The 13449-nt window shown below is 50.8% G+C and overlaps 1 protein-coding gene across 3 annotated transcripts in view; it reads left to right on the top strand.

The window, feature by feature from the left end:
• The first annotated feature begins 122 nt into the window (after positions 1-122).
• The window catches only part of TMEM63C (transmembrane protein 63C), a 452188-nt gene continuing 438861 nt past the window's right edge, over positions 123-13449 (top strand). For all 3 annotated transcript variants that reach the window (XM_082384692.1, XM_082384691.1, XM_082384690.1), the window contains exon 1: positions 123-2126. In XM_082384692.1, coding sequence (XP_082240818.1) covers positions 1900-2126 — 227 coding nt within the window. In that variant the 5' untranslated portion in view covers positions 123-1899. The remainder of the gene's footprint in view (positions 2127-13449) is intronic.

Raw genomic sequence — 13449 nt, 5'->3', positions numbered from 1 at the left:
TTATAACTGCTTAAAATGCTAAGTGAGATCAAGAGTAAATGTTTGATTGATTTAGGTTTCATACATATGTACTCGTGTCATTTGGGGATACTGGGATTAGTTACTGAACTTGTGGAAATTCATTGTTCAGACTCTCACCAGTGTGAACTTAAAGGAGATGCAGGCACTCTTAAGGCAAATGGATAGTCCAACTTTCCCTAGAGTCACGGAGGTTTATATTGGGTAGGTTGGGAGGAGAGAGAGGAGAATACAATCCAATGATTTCTTCCATCTGATAACGACACTTTCACAAACAGAATTTTTAAGTGACAGAAGCACTACAGTTGTCTCCTGGGATAAACTAAAGCCATATCAAGTGAAGTTCTTTCTACCACAGAGAGGTCCTTAGCAAGTTCATCTCCAAGGCTTTTCCTTCATGCTTCTCCGAGTTGATTCCTAAGGCTCTGCTCCTCATCAAGGTTCACCTACAGAGTCTCAACAGGGAGATGTGTAGTCTTCCCTGCTCTCCGAGGCCAGTCAGGACACCCCTCCTGGGGTTTTTAAGTCACTGGGAAAATAAAAAGCTTATCATCATTTAAAGGCCTGTAGGGTTGCCATAGTCTAATTCTTACAGCATTATTTCTGTTCTACACAATTTTCTAAGTAACTTTTTAAAAGATGGCTGTAAGACCACTAAAACGAACAAAAATGAGTAAAGATGGCTAGAAGAGGCCCCTCCTGAAATAGAGAACCGCCCTCCCATAAGAGATGGAATCTAGAGACGCGAGAGCCACAGAGTGGATCCTGCAAGGCTTAGGAGAGCACTGTTATTGTCGTCCCTGGCCCTTGGACATGATTCCTGTACGTGGAAATACCTGCCCGTTGCAAACATGTCTGTTTAATCCTCGTCTTTTATGACATCATTGCAGATTGTAGCCTGGTGCGGTGGGGTCTAAAGACCTCCATGCACCTGTCACATCTGTCACTCATTAACTTGGTGACTTTGGATAAGTCACTGAACCTCTATAGGTATCACTCCTCTCAGTTGAATAATAAAGAATTGAAACTGGTTCTCTCTGTGGTGCTTCCCAACTCTAGCCATTTGTAAGATCTCTATCTGTGTTACAGGTGAGGCTTAAAATTACAGATCTTCCTCATTTTACAGTAGAGTTACATCCTGATAAGCCCATCATAAGTTGAAAATATCCTAAGTCAAAAATGCATGTGGTACACCTGACCTACCGAACATCATAGCTTAGCCCAACCAACCTTAAACTTGCCCAGAACACTTACATTAGCCTACAGTTGGGCAAGATCATCTCACACAAAGCCTATTATATAATGATGTGTTGGATAGGTCATGTAATTTGTTGACTGCTGTACTGAAAGTGAAAACAGAACGGTTGTCTGAGTACAGAATGGCGGTAAGTATATCGGTTGTTGACCTTCGTGATCGCGTGGCTGACTGGGGGCTGCCCAGCATCACGAGAGGATCCTACTGCACATCACTAGGCCGGGGAAGAGATCAAAACTCAGAATTTGAAGTAGGGTTTCTGCAGAATGCCTCTCTCTTTCGCACCATCATAAAGTCGAAAAATCCTAAGTCGGAGACTGTCGGTAATCAATTAAATTTTAAAGAAAACCCTGGGTGCCTACAAAGTAGGTTCCTAGTGCTCTGGTTAGTTGATCTTAAGGTGTTCTGTCAGATTTTAAACTTATTATATGTGACTCTAGGAGAAGCATTTTGCCAGCCTGCATTGATTTTGATTACCTAGTTGCAGCTAACATGGATTGACTAATTGCCAGATAAGAGACTGCCCTCGAATGAAGACTCATTCGCCCCAAAGGAGAATAATTGGGGATTAAATCAAATTATGTCCTTTCCTAGTCAGTCATCTGCCAATAGCTCTTTCATCTGAAATGAAGGACATAATGGGTTTTTATATTTTAGAGAATATGTCAGCTTGCTTTTATCTTGGTCCAGATTTCTCTCCCCATAACCTTTTAATATTCTTCTCTTGGCCCCACTCCCTTTGCCTCCCCGGAATCTGTGTGATGCTGCCTCAGCTCTGCTCTGTGCACCGTGCTAGGAAGCTTCCTTTTTGGCAGAGAGGATGTTTCTGCGTGTTTTCTAAAGAGGCTCTTAGGTTGGTTTAACATTATTTTAATGGTAAATAGTCATAGACCATGTAGATGTGGTGGTACTTTGTAAGGACTTTATTCTGGTCCCAGGCTCCGGGTATCATCTTTCATCCCCACCGGGAGCGAGGTAAGAGATGAGAAGAGGTCTGCCTGGGCGACACAGACGAGCAGAGTGGCTGGAGGGAAAGAGGCAGCAGAAAGCAGCTTTATCTCAGTTCCCTTTATTATAAGACAAGGGGAGTAGTCCTTGCCGTCCACTTGACATCCTGGGATTATGGTGAAGTACAAAAAAATGATGTCTCTAAAGTACTTGGAAATTGCTCCACAGAGCAAGGCAGCCTTCCTGCACAAAAGCCCAGCAATGGAATTCAAGTGATGGCCTTCCACCCCTTAAGGGTTGTCATTTGCTTGGAATAATTAACAGTATTTTCTACTGAAATCACACTGACAACTAATGGGAAGAGAGCAAATCTCAACCCAGCCTTTGACTGGTTTCCTGGAAGGAGATATTCTGTGGGTCCATGGACTCCTGTGACCACTTCGGCTTTTTCCTCTCTTCGTTCTTATGACACGTGGCTTTCCTATCTGTTTCTCTTTCTGAAGGATGGTTATGCAAGGCATGAGAGAATTGCTTGAAAGAACAGTCTGTGTGGTTCCTGCCTCACATTACAGCATCTGGAGGAGACGAGAAAGAAAGAGAAAAGCCTGTGGAGTAACAGTGAGTGGGTGGAAGCTGTTAGGAAATGAAAGGGAATAAAAACTGAAAGTAGGATCCCGAGGCCAGCCCGCGTGAGGGCCCAAGTCAGGTTGAATGATGAGCGTTTGGAGCAAGGCCTTCAGAGTGGCTTGAGAGCATGAGAGTAAAAATAGCTGCCTTTAATCTTCCTAAAGCCTCACTTTATCTCAGGAATTGCAGGGGCCTTGGAGGACTGCTTTCTAATTCTGGTAAGTGTCTGTATAACAGAGGTGGGCCAGGTCCTCTGTTCTCCAGGGGCACCCACAAGCCTTTGGCCTCTGGCTGGGCAGATGGGAGCGCTTGGCTTGGAGCCTGTCCTCCGTCTGGGGCCGAGAGCATGGCAGCTCCTGAGCCCTGGCCGAAAAACCCAGACCTGCTCCCACTCGCAGATAGTAAAACCATAATACCCCTCCAGAGAGCTGGGCTGAAATCACCATCTCTTCTGCTCACCCCTGATACAAATTCATAAGTCGCCCCAGAGTCAGGGGAAGAGAAGAAGCTTAAAGATACCTACAAATAAAAAACTGCACCTTCAGTAGGCCCTGCATCCTATTTAACAAATGCAGGAAAGTCTGGTTCTGGAGGTCAGGTGGTCCCCCTAGAGAATGATTAATTCTGACTCCCCTCTGTTCTCCAGCAAGGCTTCTCGCCTGTCACTGGGCTGCTCGGGAAACGCAGGTGTGTGTTCACTTAAGCAAAACACACGGAGGAAGGGCAGTGAACCACCAAAACCGACAGCCCAGGATGCCCACAGCTGACAGGGCAGTCCCAGGCCTGGTTTAGAGAGCGTGCTTTCACTGATGGTCCCGGAGATCCAGCAGGCCAGAGGCACCAGGGTAACTTTAAGGTGAAAGCCTTTTTTTAAAGCCTCAAGCCCATGCTTGTCTAGTCAAGATGTATTTGGAAGTTTATGCTGCTTGCATTCTTGAAGCATTTTCCAGGCTCAGTTACGCTGCGAAGCCCCTAGCTAGTCAGCTACCAGAGTTGCCAGTTGTACTCATCAGGTCGGGCCGCAGTGACAGGACTGGCCTCCTGGCCCCGCCAACTGCAGGGCATAGGGAAACGTGGGAGAGCACGTACCTGGCCATAAATGTCTCTGTTGCACTGATTTTTTAATCGAGGGAAACAAGCATTCTGGGACCCACAGACTCAGAGGTGAGCAGGCGTCTGACAGCACAGGTCAGCCCCATGGTAGGTCCCACTTTGGGGACCTTTAAAAATCCTCAAACGTGGTCCTCACTACTCAGATTTTTCGCTCCCCCTACCCCCCTAAAATTTATATTATTCTCAAACCCTGATCATTTCCACTTCTGAAAGCTTTAATGTTTCCTGAAGCTTACCTGACCAAGACATTATCGTTGTTACTTCAGAGTAACAAATACATAAAATTGTCAATACATTTATGTCCCAGGTGCTGACCTAGTTGTAGGGTATGAAATGGTGAATGAAACAGACATGTTTCCTGCTTCTGTTCTAGTGGGAGGGTAGCAATGACCATCACTTAGTCTTCCCTTTGATGATTTGGGTCTCACCAGGTCTTGTACATCCAGAGTTGGGTGTGTGAGCCTGGGCAAGGTGATATGGCCTACTCACTTCTACTTTTATTTCAAAGATTAATGTTTTGATAATTTTTGGCTTTAGCATCCTTTGATTAGGGCAAGAGTCCTTCATGTTAAACTACTAGTTGAGAACAGAAGTGTTGATAGAGGTGCAGTATATTAATTAGTTGATAAGTTCACTTCAACACCCAGCACACTAGGAGAGAGTTCTAGAAAGTGGATTATCCTGTCTGGTGACAGCTTCGGACTTCTGGGCTCACCCACAAGAGAACCTGCGTCTGCTTTCCTCAGCCTCCCCCCAGCTGCTGCCAGCAGAAGCATTCACACGACCCCAAGCAAGCCTGAGCACCTCCTTAAATTTTGCACCGAAGGCACCTCGCTTGCCTCACCCGAGGCCCAGCCCTGGCAGCACCAAACAGTTCCTGAGACCCAAGTCCTACAGAAAGACACACGTGGTCTCCCGCCTTGGGGCCCTCACAGCTGAGCCAGGAGATGTGACTCACGGGGAGAGTAGCAACGGCAGGGTAGTGTGGCTGGTGCCCAAGGTCAACTACAGACCAGAGTTGTAGGAGCTCTCCAAGGTCTCGAAAGGAACACAACGCGAGTCGAACTTTGAGCTCAGCCTTGGCGTGGGGTGGAGTTTAGATAAGCTGAGAGAAAGGGGAACAGCATTTTAGCCAAAGGAAAGAGTCTGAGTAGAGGCATCATGGTGAGATGGAAATACAGCTTTGGATCTGGATCTGGTTTCTGTGTGATCCTGGCAAGTTACATACCCTCCCTGGGCCTCCTTTCCAAGTTTATTAGATTACTGTCTCCTCTAAAGGGTTCCTGTGCCATAAGGTGTAAAGTGTCTACTGCAGTGGCTCCACATGGGGAGGGGGAGGGGTGCTCAAGAAGCAGTAATCATACGATCGCTGCTGCAGGTAAAGCACGAAGTTCAAAGCTCGAGGGGGTAGGATGGAGCCAGCTGAGCTGGCCTCCGTCCAGGGTCAGCCTTTCTCGTAGTACTGAACGGGCAGTGAGCAGCCAATCAGCCCAGCTCCCACACCCTGCTGCACCGAAAACAGAGCCCCTCCTTAGCACACACACTTGGCAAGCACGCTCTCCCAGCCTGTCCTAGGCCTCACCCCTCTTTAGGCCTATACAGCCAGGGGGTGGGGAGCTATTGAGGAATCCCTATTGATTGCAGGCCCCACCCTAGCCAGGATCCTAATCTCACACGTGGCCCAGAGTCCTAGCTGATGACTCAGCCTCCAGTCTCTGCACATTCTGTCCTCACACCTGTACGGGGTGAACTTCTTCAGACCCTCTTGCTCACGTTACTGCCCTGTGCAGGCACCTCCAAGGCAGCGGGTCTAGCCTTGGCTGCATAGTGGAAGCCCTTGAAAATCCCGATGCCCAGGCGGTACCCCAGACCAATTCTGTCAGACTCTCTGGGAGGCAGGACCTCCCCTTCCCTATCCCCATCAGTAATTAAAGCTCCTCAGAGGACTGCGAATGTACAGACAAAGCTGGGAACTCCTGCAATGGCTCCCCATCGTGGCTTGGGTTTAGGGCTGGGGCCGAGGAGAAGGGACTAGCCCTGCACTGTGCAGTGTGATCTTAGCATCGCCATCCCCTGGAGCTTGTTAGAAATGCAGAATCAGAGGACTAGCTGATTGTGAATCTGCATTTTTACCAGGTTCCCGGGTGATTCCTGCACACTGTCAAGTTCGAGAAGCACTGGCACCAGCTTTTACTAGACGCTCACAGTGGTCCAAGTGCGGTGCCAGGTATTTACACATGCCATCTCATTTCAGCCTCACAGCCTCTCAGCTGTTAGCGCCCCCTCTGACAAACAAGGAGACACCTGCCCTTCATTCAACAAATCCTTACTGAGTGCCTAATATGAGAGAAGCTCCGTACTAGGGACTGGGGATCAAAAAGGGAGCTCCCCTGCTGGACTAGTGCTTAGAGACCAATGGGGTATGATGTCAGCGTTATCACTTAACAGCTGTGTGTTCATGGGTGACTTCCTTGGCTTCTCTGAGCTCCAGTTTCCTCTTCTGCAGATCTGGGCTGTGGTCATGATTCAGTGATTTCCCCTAGGCCAAGTACTCACCAGAAGGCTTGGATCTAGCGAGAGCTCAAGAATGGTTGCTATTGTTTATACTGGTAAAAATACTACCAGGTTGTGGGGAGGAGGGGGAGTGGGGTAGAGGGACACCAGGCCACAGTAGTGCCTGCGGAGAGGCGGCAGGGATGAGAGCGAGGTCGTGAACGCCAAGAACCTCCCAGGAGGTGATGCACGGGGGAGGAGCCGGGGTGTGGTCAAGGTTGCCCTGTCCTCGCACTGCCTGGCCTCGTTTCTCTGGATCAGGCTGGTTCTTCCCACTTTTCTGACGAGTAGATGAATCAGACCACTAGAAGCAGCATGAGTCTGGGCCTAGATCTCGCCCTTGGCCCCTTGAAGCCCTTTGTGGTTCCTCGAGGCAAGACACCGAGCAGCCCCTCCAGACCCGGGCTTGATTCGCCTGAGGTCCTCTCCTGCGCCCCACCTTGGCCTGCGGAGCGCGGGCGCCCCCTTCCGGCGGAGCCGAGCCACGGCAGCGGGCCCTGGCGAGTCCCAGGCATGCCCAGGGCGACGGGGAGGCGCAGCCAACCCGGCTGAGACCCCGCCCCGCGCGGCCCTGATCCCACGGGGTGAGGCCCCGGCTGTGGAATTGCGGCCCGGGCCCGCGCAAGGGTCGGGTCTGCGGAATCGGTTTAGGGGTTTCGTGTTCCTCGGAGTCCCACCATTGTTTCCTGTAATTTAATTTTCTCTCCTGAAGGCGTTGCTAATTAAATCCTTTCTCCGAGCCGTCGTCCCCCTCCCCTGCTCCTCTGTTTATTAATTACCCAGCACGTGCGAGGGAGCTCTCGGCCCCAGCTGCCAGGCGCGCTCAGGTGGATGGGCCTCGCTGCTCGCTCTACTGGCCGCCCGCTCGGCTCCCTCCTCGGGTCTCCCAGGGCTCTTTCCACCTGGACCATGTGAGCAGTCCTTACAAGTCTGATTAAAAGCAGGAACAGCCCTTTTCCTGCTGCTGCTGACCTCTGCTGGCTTGGAATCCATCAAAATCCAATTCATGTCATTTCACCTCCCCTGTCTTTCCAACTCTGAAATCACACTCCTCACTGCTTTTTCCCCTAAGCACTCTTCCTGCCTTTCCCCCCACCGTCCATTGCACAACATGCTAGGCAGAGGTTTGCCACACTGAGCCCAGTGGCTTGTGGAAGGTCTCACGGCTTATCTAAGGCACAACCGGGACTAGATCTCAGCTCTCCTGAAGCTTAGCCTCTCAGGGGTCACGAACTCAGAAGGCTCCAGGGGCCCTGTGTGCCGCACAGTGGGGAGGGGTGGAGTCTGCGGCAAGGGAGAGCTGTGCTTGCCCCTTTGGGGGGGTTCATTCGGTGTGCCCCACTGAGGGCCGAGAATGTCTACTTCTTGATAAGTCTAAGAGTGAGTCCAAAGAGGGTGTGGAGAAAAGGGAAGGCTCCTACACTGTTGGTGGGAATGGAAATTGGTGCAGCCAAAAACAGTACGGAAGTCCCTTAAAAAACTAAAACTAAAGTTTAAGCAATTCCACTCCTAGGCATATAATCTGGAAACGGTGAAAACTCTAATTCAGAAACATACATTCACCCCAGTGTTCATAGCAGCACTATTTACAATAGCCAAGACATGGAAGCAACCTAAATGTCCGTCGACAGATGAATGGATAAAGAAGATGAGGCACATATATACTATGGAATATTACTCAGCCATAAAAAAGAAGGAAATAATGCCATTTGCAGTAACATAGATGGACCTAGAGATTATCATACTGAGCGAAGTAAGTCAGACAAAGACGAATATCATATGATATCACTTATACGTGGAATCTTTAAAAAATGATACAAATGAACTTATCTACAAAACAGAAACAGACTCACAGACATAGAAAAACTAATCATTACCAAAGTGGAAAGTAGAGGAGATGGATAAATTAGGAATTTGGGATTAACAGATACATACTACTCTATATAAAATAGATAAACAACGAGGACCTACTGTATAGCACAGGGATCAATATCTTGTAATAAGCTATAATGGGAAAGAATCTGAAAAAGAATATCTATCGATAGATAGATATACATATATATCTACGTACGTATATATGTACAACTGAATCATTTTGCTGTACACCTGAAACATTGTAAATCAACTACACTTCAGTAAAAAATTAATATTGCATATTTAACTATAAAAAAGAAAAGAGTGAGTCCAATGTCTAAGGATGGCAGTGACCGGAACCACTGGGCACTTTGGACTCACCGTGTGGCGATCTTTCCAAGATGCCACTTACTGCTTAGGGGACATGTGAGCCCCACCCCCATGCCTGCCCATCCAAGGCCTAGTTCTGCCCATGCTGTGGAGAAGGTTCCCAGGCTGGCACCTCTCCCACCACTCATGCAGGGCCCCCCTTCCCCTCAGATCTCCCCATGTCTTGGACGCCACTCCCCCCCTCCTCTCTATCTAAAATTCCCCATTCAGACCGCATCTGGCCCAACTCTCAGCTCTCTATCAGGCAGAAAAAGAAGGCAGCTCGAGCGGATCCCAGAATTTGGAAGGAGGAGTTGTGGCTGGGTGTGTGTGTGTGTGTGCTGTCTTCAAGGAGATACTGGTGGTGGGGATTTCAGGCATCAAAGGAGGCCAGAAAGGGGCATTTGGGGACCGGGACTCTGGGAAGGAGCCCACACAGAGGACTGCCTCCCCTCTGGAAGCCTCCCACCGCTGGCTCTCGGCTGCTCTCGGCTCAGAGTTTCAGGTCAGTGCCCTGCTCCCTGCCTGCCAGCTTCTGGCTAAGGCTGCCTTCAGTGGGGAGGACATTAACATGTGATCTCGCCTCGCCAGCTATCCCTTTGGCCCCTCCGGAGGCTTCTCTTTTTGAATAGATTGTAGATGAGCTTTGGCGGCTGTGTCTCTTCCTCCTCAGAGCCCACTCCATCTTAGGGTCTTTGGTGCCTCCCTTGCTCTGGTCTCTGTGGGAGGGGGTGTGAGAGGTGCCCGGCTGTGCTCGGCCTTCTGGCAGTGTCTGGTCCCCTCCTGCAGGTGCCCGGATACCGCCTGGGAGGGCAGCAGCCCGGAAATAACTCAGGCCTTTCCCCCTGGCTAGGCATTGTCCCTGAGCCCTGGAGGATGGCCTCAGCCTGGGCTGTCCTCAGACCCGCACAATCAGCCTCTGGTAGAAGCTGCTTCATCCAGGGCAACTCGCCATCATCATCAGTCTGGGAGGAACCAGATACACCTCATAGTTCCTGAAATCAGCCTGTTTTCACCTGCACAGTCACCTTAAGCAGCTGACTGTCCGCTCTGTGAAGAGAGAGGCTGAGCCTTGTTCTTCTCTCTGTTCCCACCAGGGCCTATCACATAGTAGGTGCTCAATAAATGTGTTGGATGAATCAGTCAGTCAATGAATTGATGAATAAAAATGCGACTCTTTGTTACTTTTCAGCAGGGAATTTAGGACGTCTACAACAGTCCACGTAGAAAGACAATCTAGTGTCTGGGTTAAAAGGATAAAGTCAGGAGCAGGCAGCCTGGGTTTGAATCCCAGCTCTGCCACAAGGCTTTGGGCAAGTTATATAACCTCTCTGGGCCTCAGTTTCTTTATCTGGAAAATAGGGGTAGTAATAAATCATACCTCAAGGGGTTGCTATGAGGAATAAATAGTGCAGGTAAAGTGTGTGTACGACAAGGGCCTGCCATGCAGAGAATGTTCAGTAAGTGTTGGTCATTCTCACTCACGGTAGAATCACTGCGACAGTAGTGTCAGTGGACTGCACTCTACACTAGGAAGGGGGAAACCAGGGCACTCCATCATCTCCATTCCCGCCCTCTAAGGTTCACAGTAGAGTTGGGGGATGAAATCCACAAGGAGGGAGGAAGTTAGAGCTGCCAGGTGTAGGGGAAGATTCCCCCAGGGCTGGACTAGTTGAGGAGAGGCCCTGTGGGATGTAGTAGGGCTGGGAGAGGCCTAGGCTGATGGAAGAGGCATGTAGTTGTGGGGTGTGGGGTCACCCACGAGGGGGCAGAGGGCCACAAGGGGGATGTGGACCTTGCCAGTCAAGTCAGGAGATTGTACATCATGCAGGTCATCCCTACATTTCAGGGTTTTCAGCTTTTCAATTCTACTCTAGCTCCTGGAGGCCATCTTGGCAGAAACAGGTTCCTTCCAACCCCATTTGCTGAGTCTGGGTGGGAAGGAAAGAGTGATGGGGAACTCCCAGAGGCCCCTCTTTGGGCCCAGGGTGAGGTCCAGGGATCTCCGATGGTCCCAATTGAGTTTTCCAGCAGCTTCAGGCTGAAACTCTGGGCAATAAACATGACCCCCTGCCTTTGGTCTCCAACCTGGAGGACCCTGCTGATCTAGACATCAGTTTGTGCCTGATGCACCCAAGCAGGACACCCTTGACCTAGGATGAGCCAAGGGTTTGTAAGAAGTGATCAAAGGGAGGAGACAGGGGGAGCGTGCCCTCAGGGCTAAAATCTTCTCTGACTGTGGTTGCATACTCATGCTCCCATCACTCCTAAATGGAGACTTGAAATTCCCAGAAATCAGCTGGCATCCCTGCCCCTGGATAATCCTTCCCACCCCCCCTTCCACCCACAGCCTTGCTTTTCTGCCTAGCCAACTCCTATTCATCCTCTGTGACCCAGATGTCACCTCCTCTGGGAAGTCTTCCAGCCTACCCACGGCTGAGTGAGTGCTCTCCTCCAGGCTTCCCTAGGACCCTGTCCTCCTCCTTCCATCAGCGCTCTCGTACCACAGGACCATCTGTGATTGGTTCTCTTCCCTGTGAGCTCCCCCAGGTCAGGCAATGGGTCTCATTCATCTTTGCCTTCCTGGTTTTTGGCACCATGCCTGGCATCGAGTCAGCATCAATGAATGTTTGAGGAATGAATGGAGAAGCTGGGCCAGTACCACCCAGAGAGAGAGGAACAGGGCAGAGGCAGAGGCCAACACCAAGAGCAGCTGAGCTACCCCAGACACCGCCTGCCCCACCAGCGGGCTCGCCTGGCTGGTAAGCAGGTCCAAGGTTCTGCCTCATCTCTAAGGCACCTGGGATAAGACAGGAGTCAGGCATCCTTGCTCTCTGCCCATCACCCCCTTTTCTCCCCAGCAGGAGGGGCTGCTTCCCAAGCATCCCTGAGAGCATGCCCAGAAGCAGGGCAGGAGGGACATGAGGGGGAACAATGAGGCCAGTTGGAGGACACAGGGTACAGAGAGGAGCCAGGGCATTTGGGGGACCAAATACATGGAGTGACAGGGACAACCATGTTCTTATTGGAGGAGACTGGCTGAAAGATGGCTGCCAGGACCGAAGGACTGGGCTCCTCATTATAGTGGAGGGGGATGTGGTTTAGGTCTCCTCAAGTACATCCTTTCCCCAAAGCTCCTTTGGTTCCCGAGCGCTGGGGAGCCCAGTATCTCACTGTGTCTGACACTGGGTGTGGAGACCAGAGGACCTATGACCTCTATTGCCACAGGCAGATGGTTCCCCACGCCCCGGCTTTGGGAGTCAGAGCGTTGTGCATAAAAAAGCTCTGAACCCCTTCCTCCACTCAAGGTTGCAGAGTGGTTATTGAGAGTGACACCATCAACTGCCAACCAATGGGCCAATGACAGTGGCGAGCGCTGCGGGGGCCCTGCACCCTGCCCAGGGTCATGTTCTCCTCCCAATTCCAGTGCTCCTGATGGCCTGTCCTTTGAGGTCACACTGATCACCCCACCTCAACCTTCAGGATCACCTTGGATCCTTTCGCCAGTGCCCCTTCAGTCATGCTCCATGTCTGTGAAGTGCCTCTGATATCTTCCCTTCCTTACCAGCCTACAGCCACTACTCCCCACTAGACCCTGGTTACATCATACGCAGATTATAGCAAATGCCTCTTATCTGGTCCCTCCCACTTCCAGTCTATCTGCCAAGGCTCCATTTTCTGAACTCTAGCTCTAATCAGGTAATTCCCTTGCTCAAAACCTTCAGTGGTTCCCTATTACCAGTCAAATTTATTCCAGATCTCTTAGCTTGGCATTCAAGGCCCCTCTGCTCAGGTCCCAACTCTTAGCCTTAACTCCCTCTGCCTCACTGTGATGTCCCCTATCCTAACTGTTCCACGATCATTCCAAGGCTCCAGGCCTGTTCCCTCCACCTGGACAGCCCTCTCCATCCCTCTCCACCTGCAGAGATCTCACCCCTCTTTCCAGGCTCTGCCCAAATGGAAGCTCCCTGCTCCCTACCTCTGGATGTGCCCTCTTCGTCCTCTGAGCCCTCCCAGGAACCTCTCCCAGGATGTGAACCCCTGGAGAACAGAGCTGTCTCATTTGTCTTCCAGCCCCACTGTGTGCACAGCCCAGTGCTGGGCACATCAGGGGAAGAAGAGGTATGGAGCGAGTGAATGAGCACTGATCTGTGCAATCATTGAGCACCTACTATGTGCCTGGTCCCTGCCAGGCATCCAGGGTACAGTGCGAACAAGGCAGGTGTGTCTGCCCTGTGGAGTATGGATAGCTCACACTCTAGAATGTGCTGAGGGTTAGCTGCAGCTCCATTCATCCCTTCCCGCCGGCCCCAGCATATCTCGGGGCTGCCTTGCTGGTTGCCCCTTGGTGTGTGTTCAGGGAATGCCGACCCATATACAACACTGGCCTGGGCTGAAGGTTCTTCAACAGCCCAAGTAGAATGAGCACTTTGCAGCTGTGTCCTCCATCAGTCCAGGCCTGCACATCTTTGGATGCATCAGAGGTTATGCCCATTCACCCGCTCAGGGACCACTCCCTCCCTGCAGGGCTCAACACCCTCCCAGCTACCAAGGTGTCCACGTATTATAGGGGCCAAGAGGGCAGGGGGCCCTGGCTGATCCTCAGTGGTGGTCAGTTCTGGCTGAGACGGAGGACCAGGTGGACTCCCCTCTTCATTCACTCCCCAGCTGTCACGGGAAGGAGTGGGAGAGGAGGATTGGGGGAGGGAGGA

This window comes from Balaenoptera borealis (genome assembly GCF_965194805.1).
Source record: "Balaenoptera borealis genome assembly, chromosome: 3".
In the NCBI taxonomy this organism is placed as follows: domain Eukaryota; kingdom Metazoa; phylum Chordata; class Mammalia; order Artiodactyla; family Balaenopteridae; genus Balaenoptera; species Balaenoptera borealis.
The sequence above is the reverse complement of the archived record's forward strand: the minus strand, read 5'-3'. Positions and strand labels throughout refer to the sequence as shown.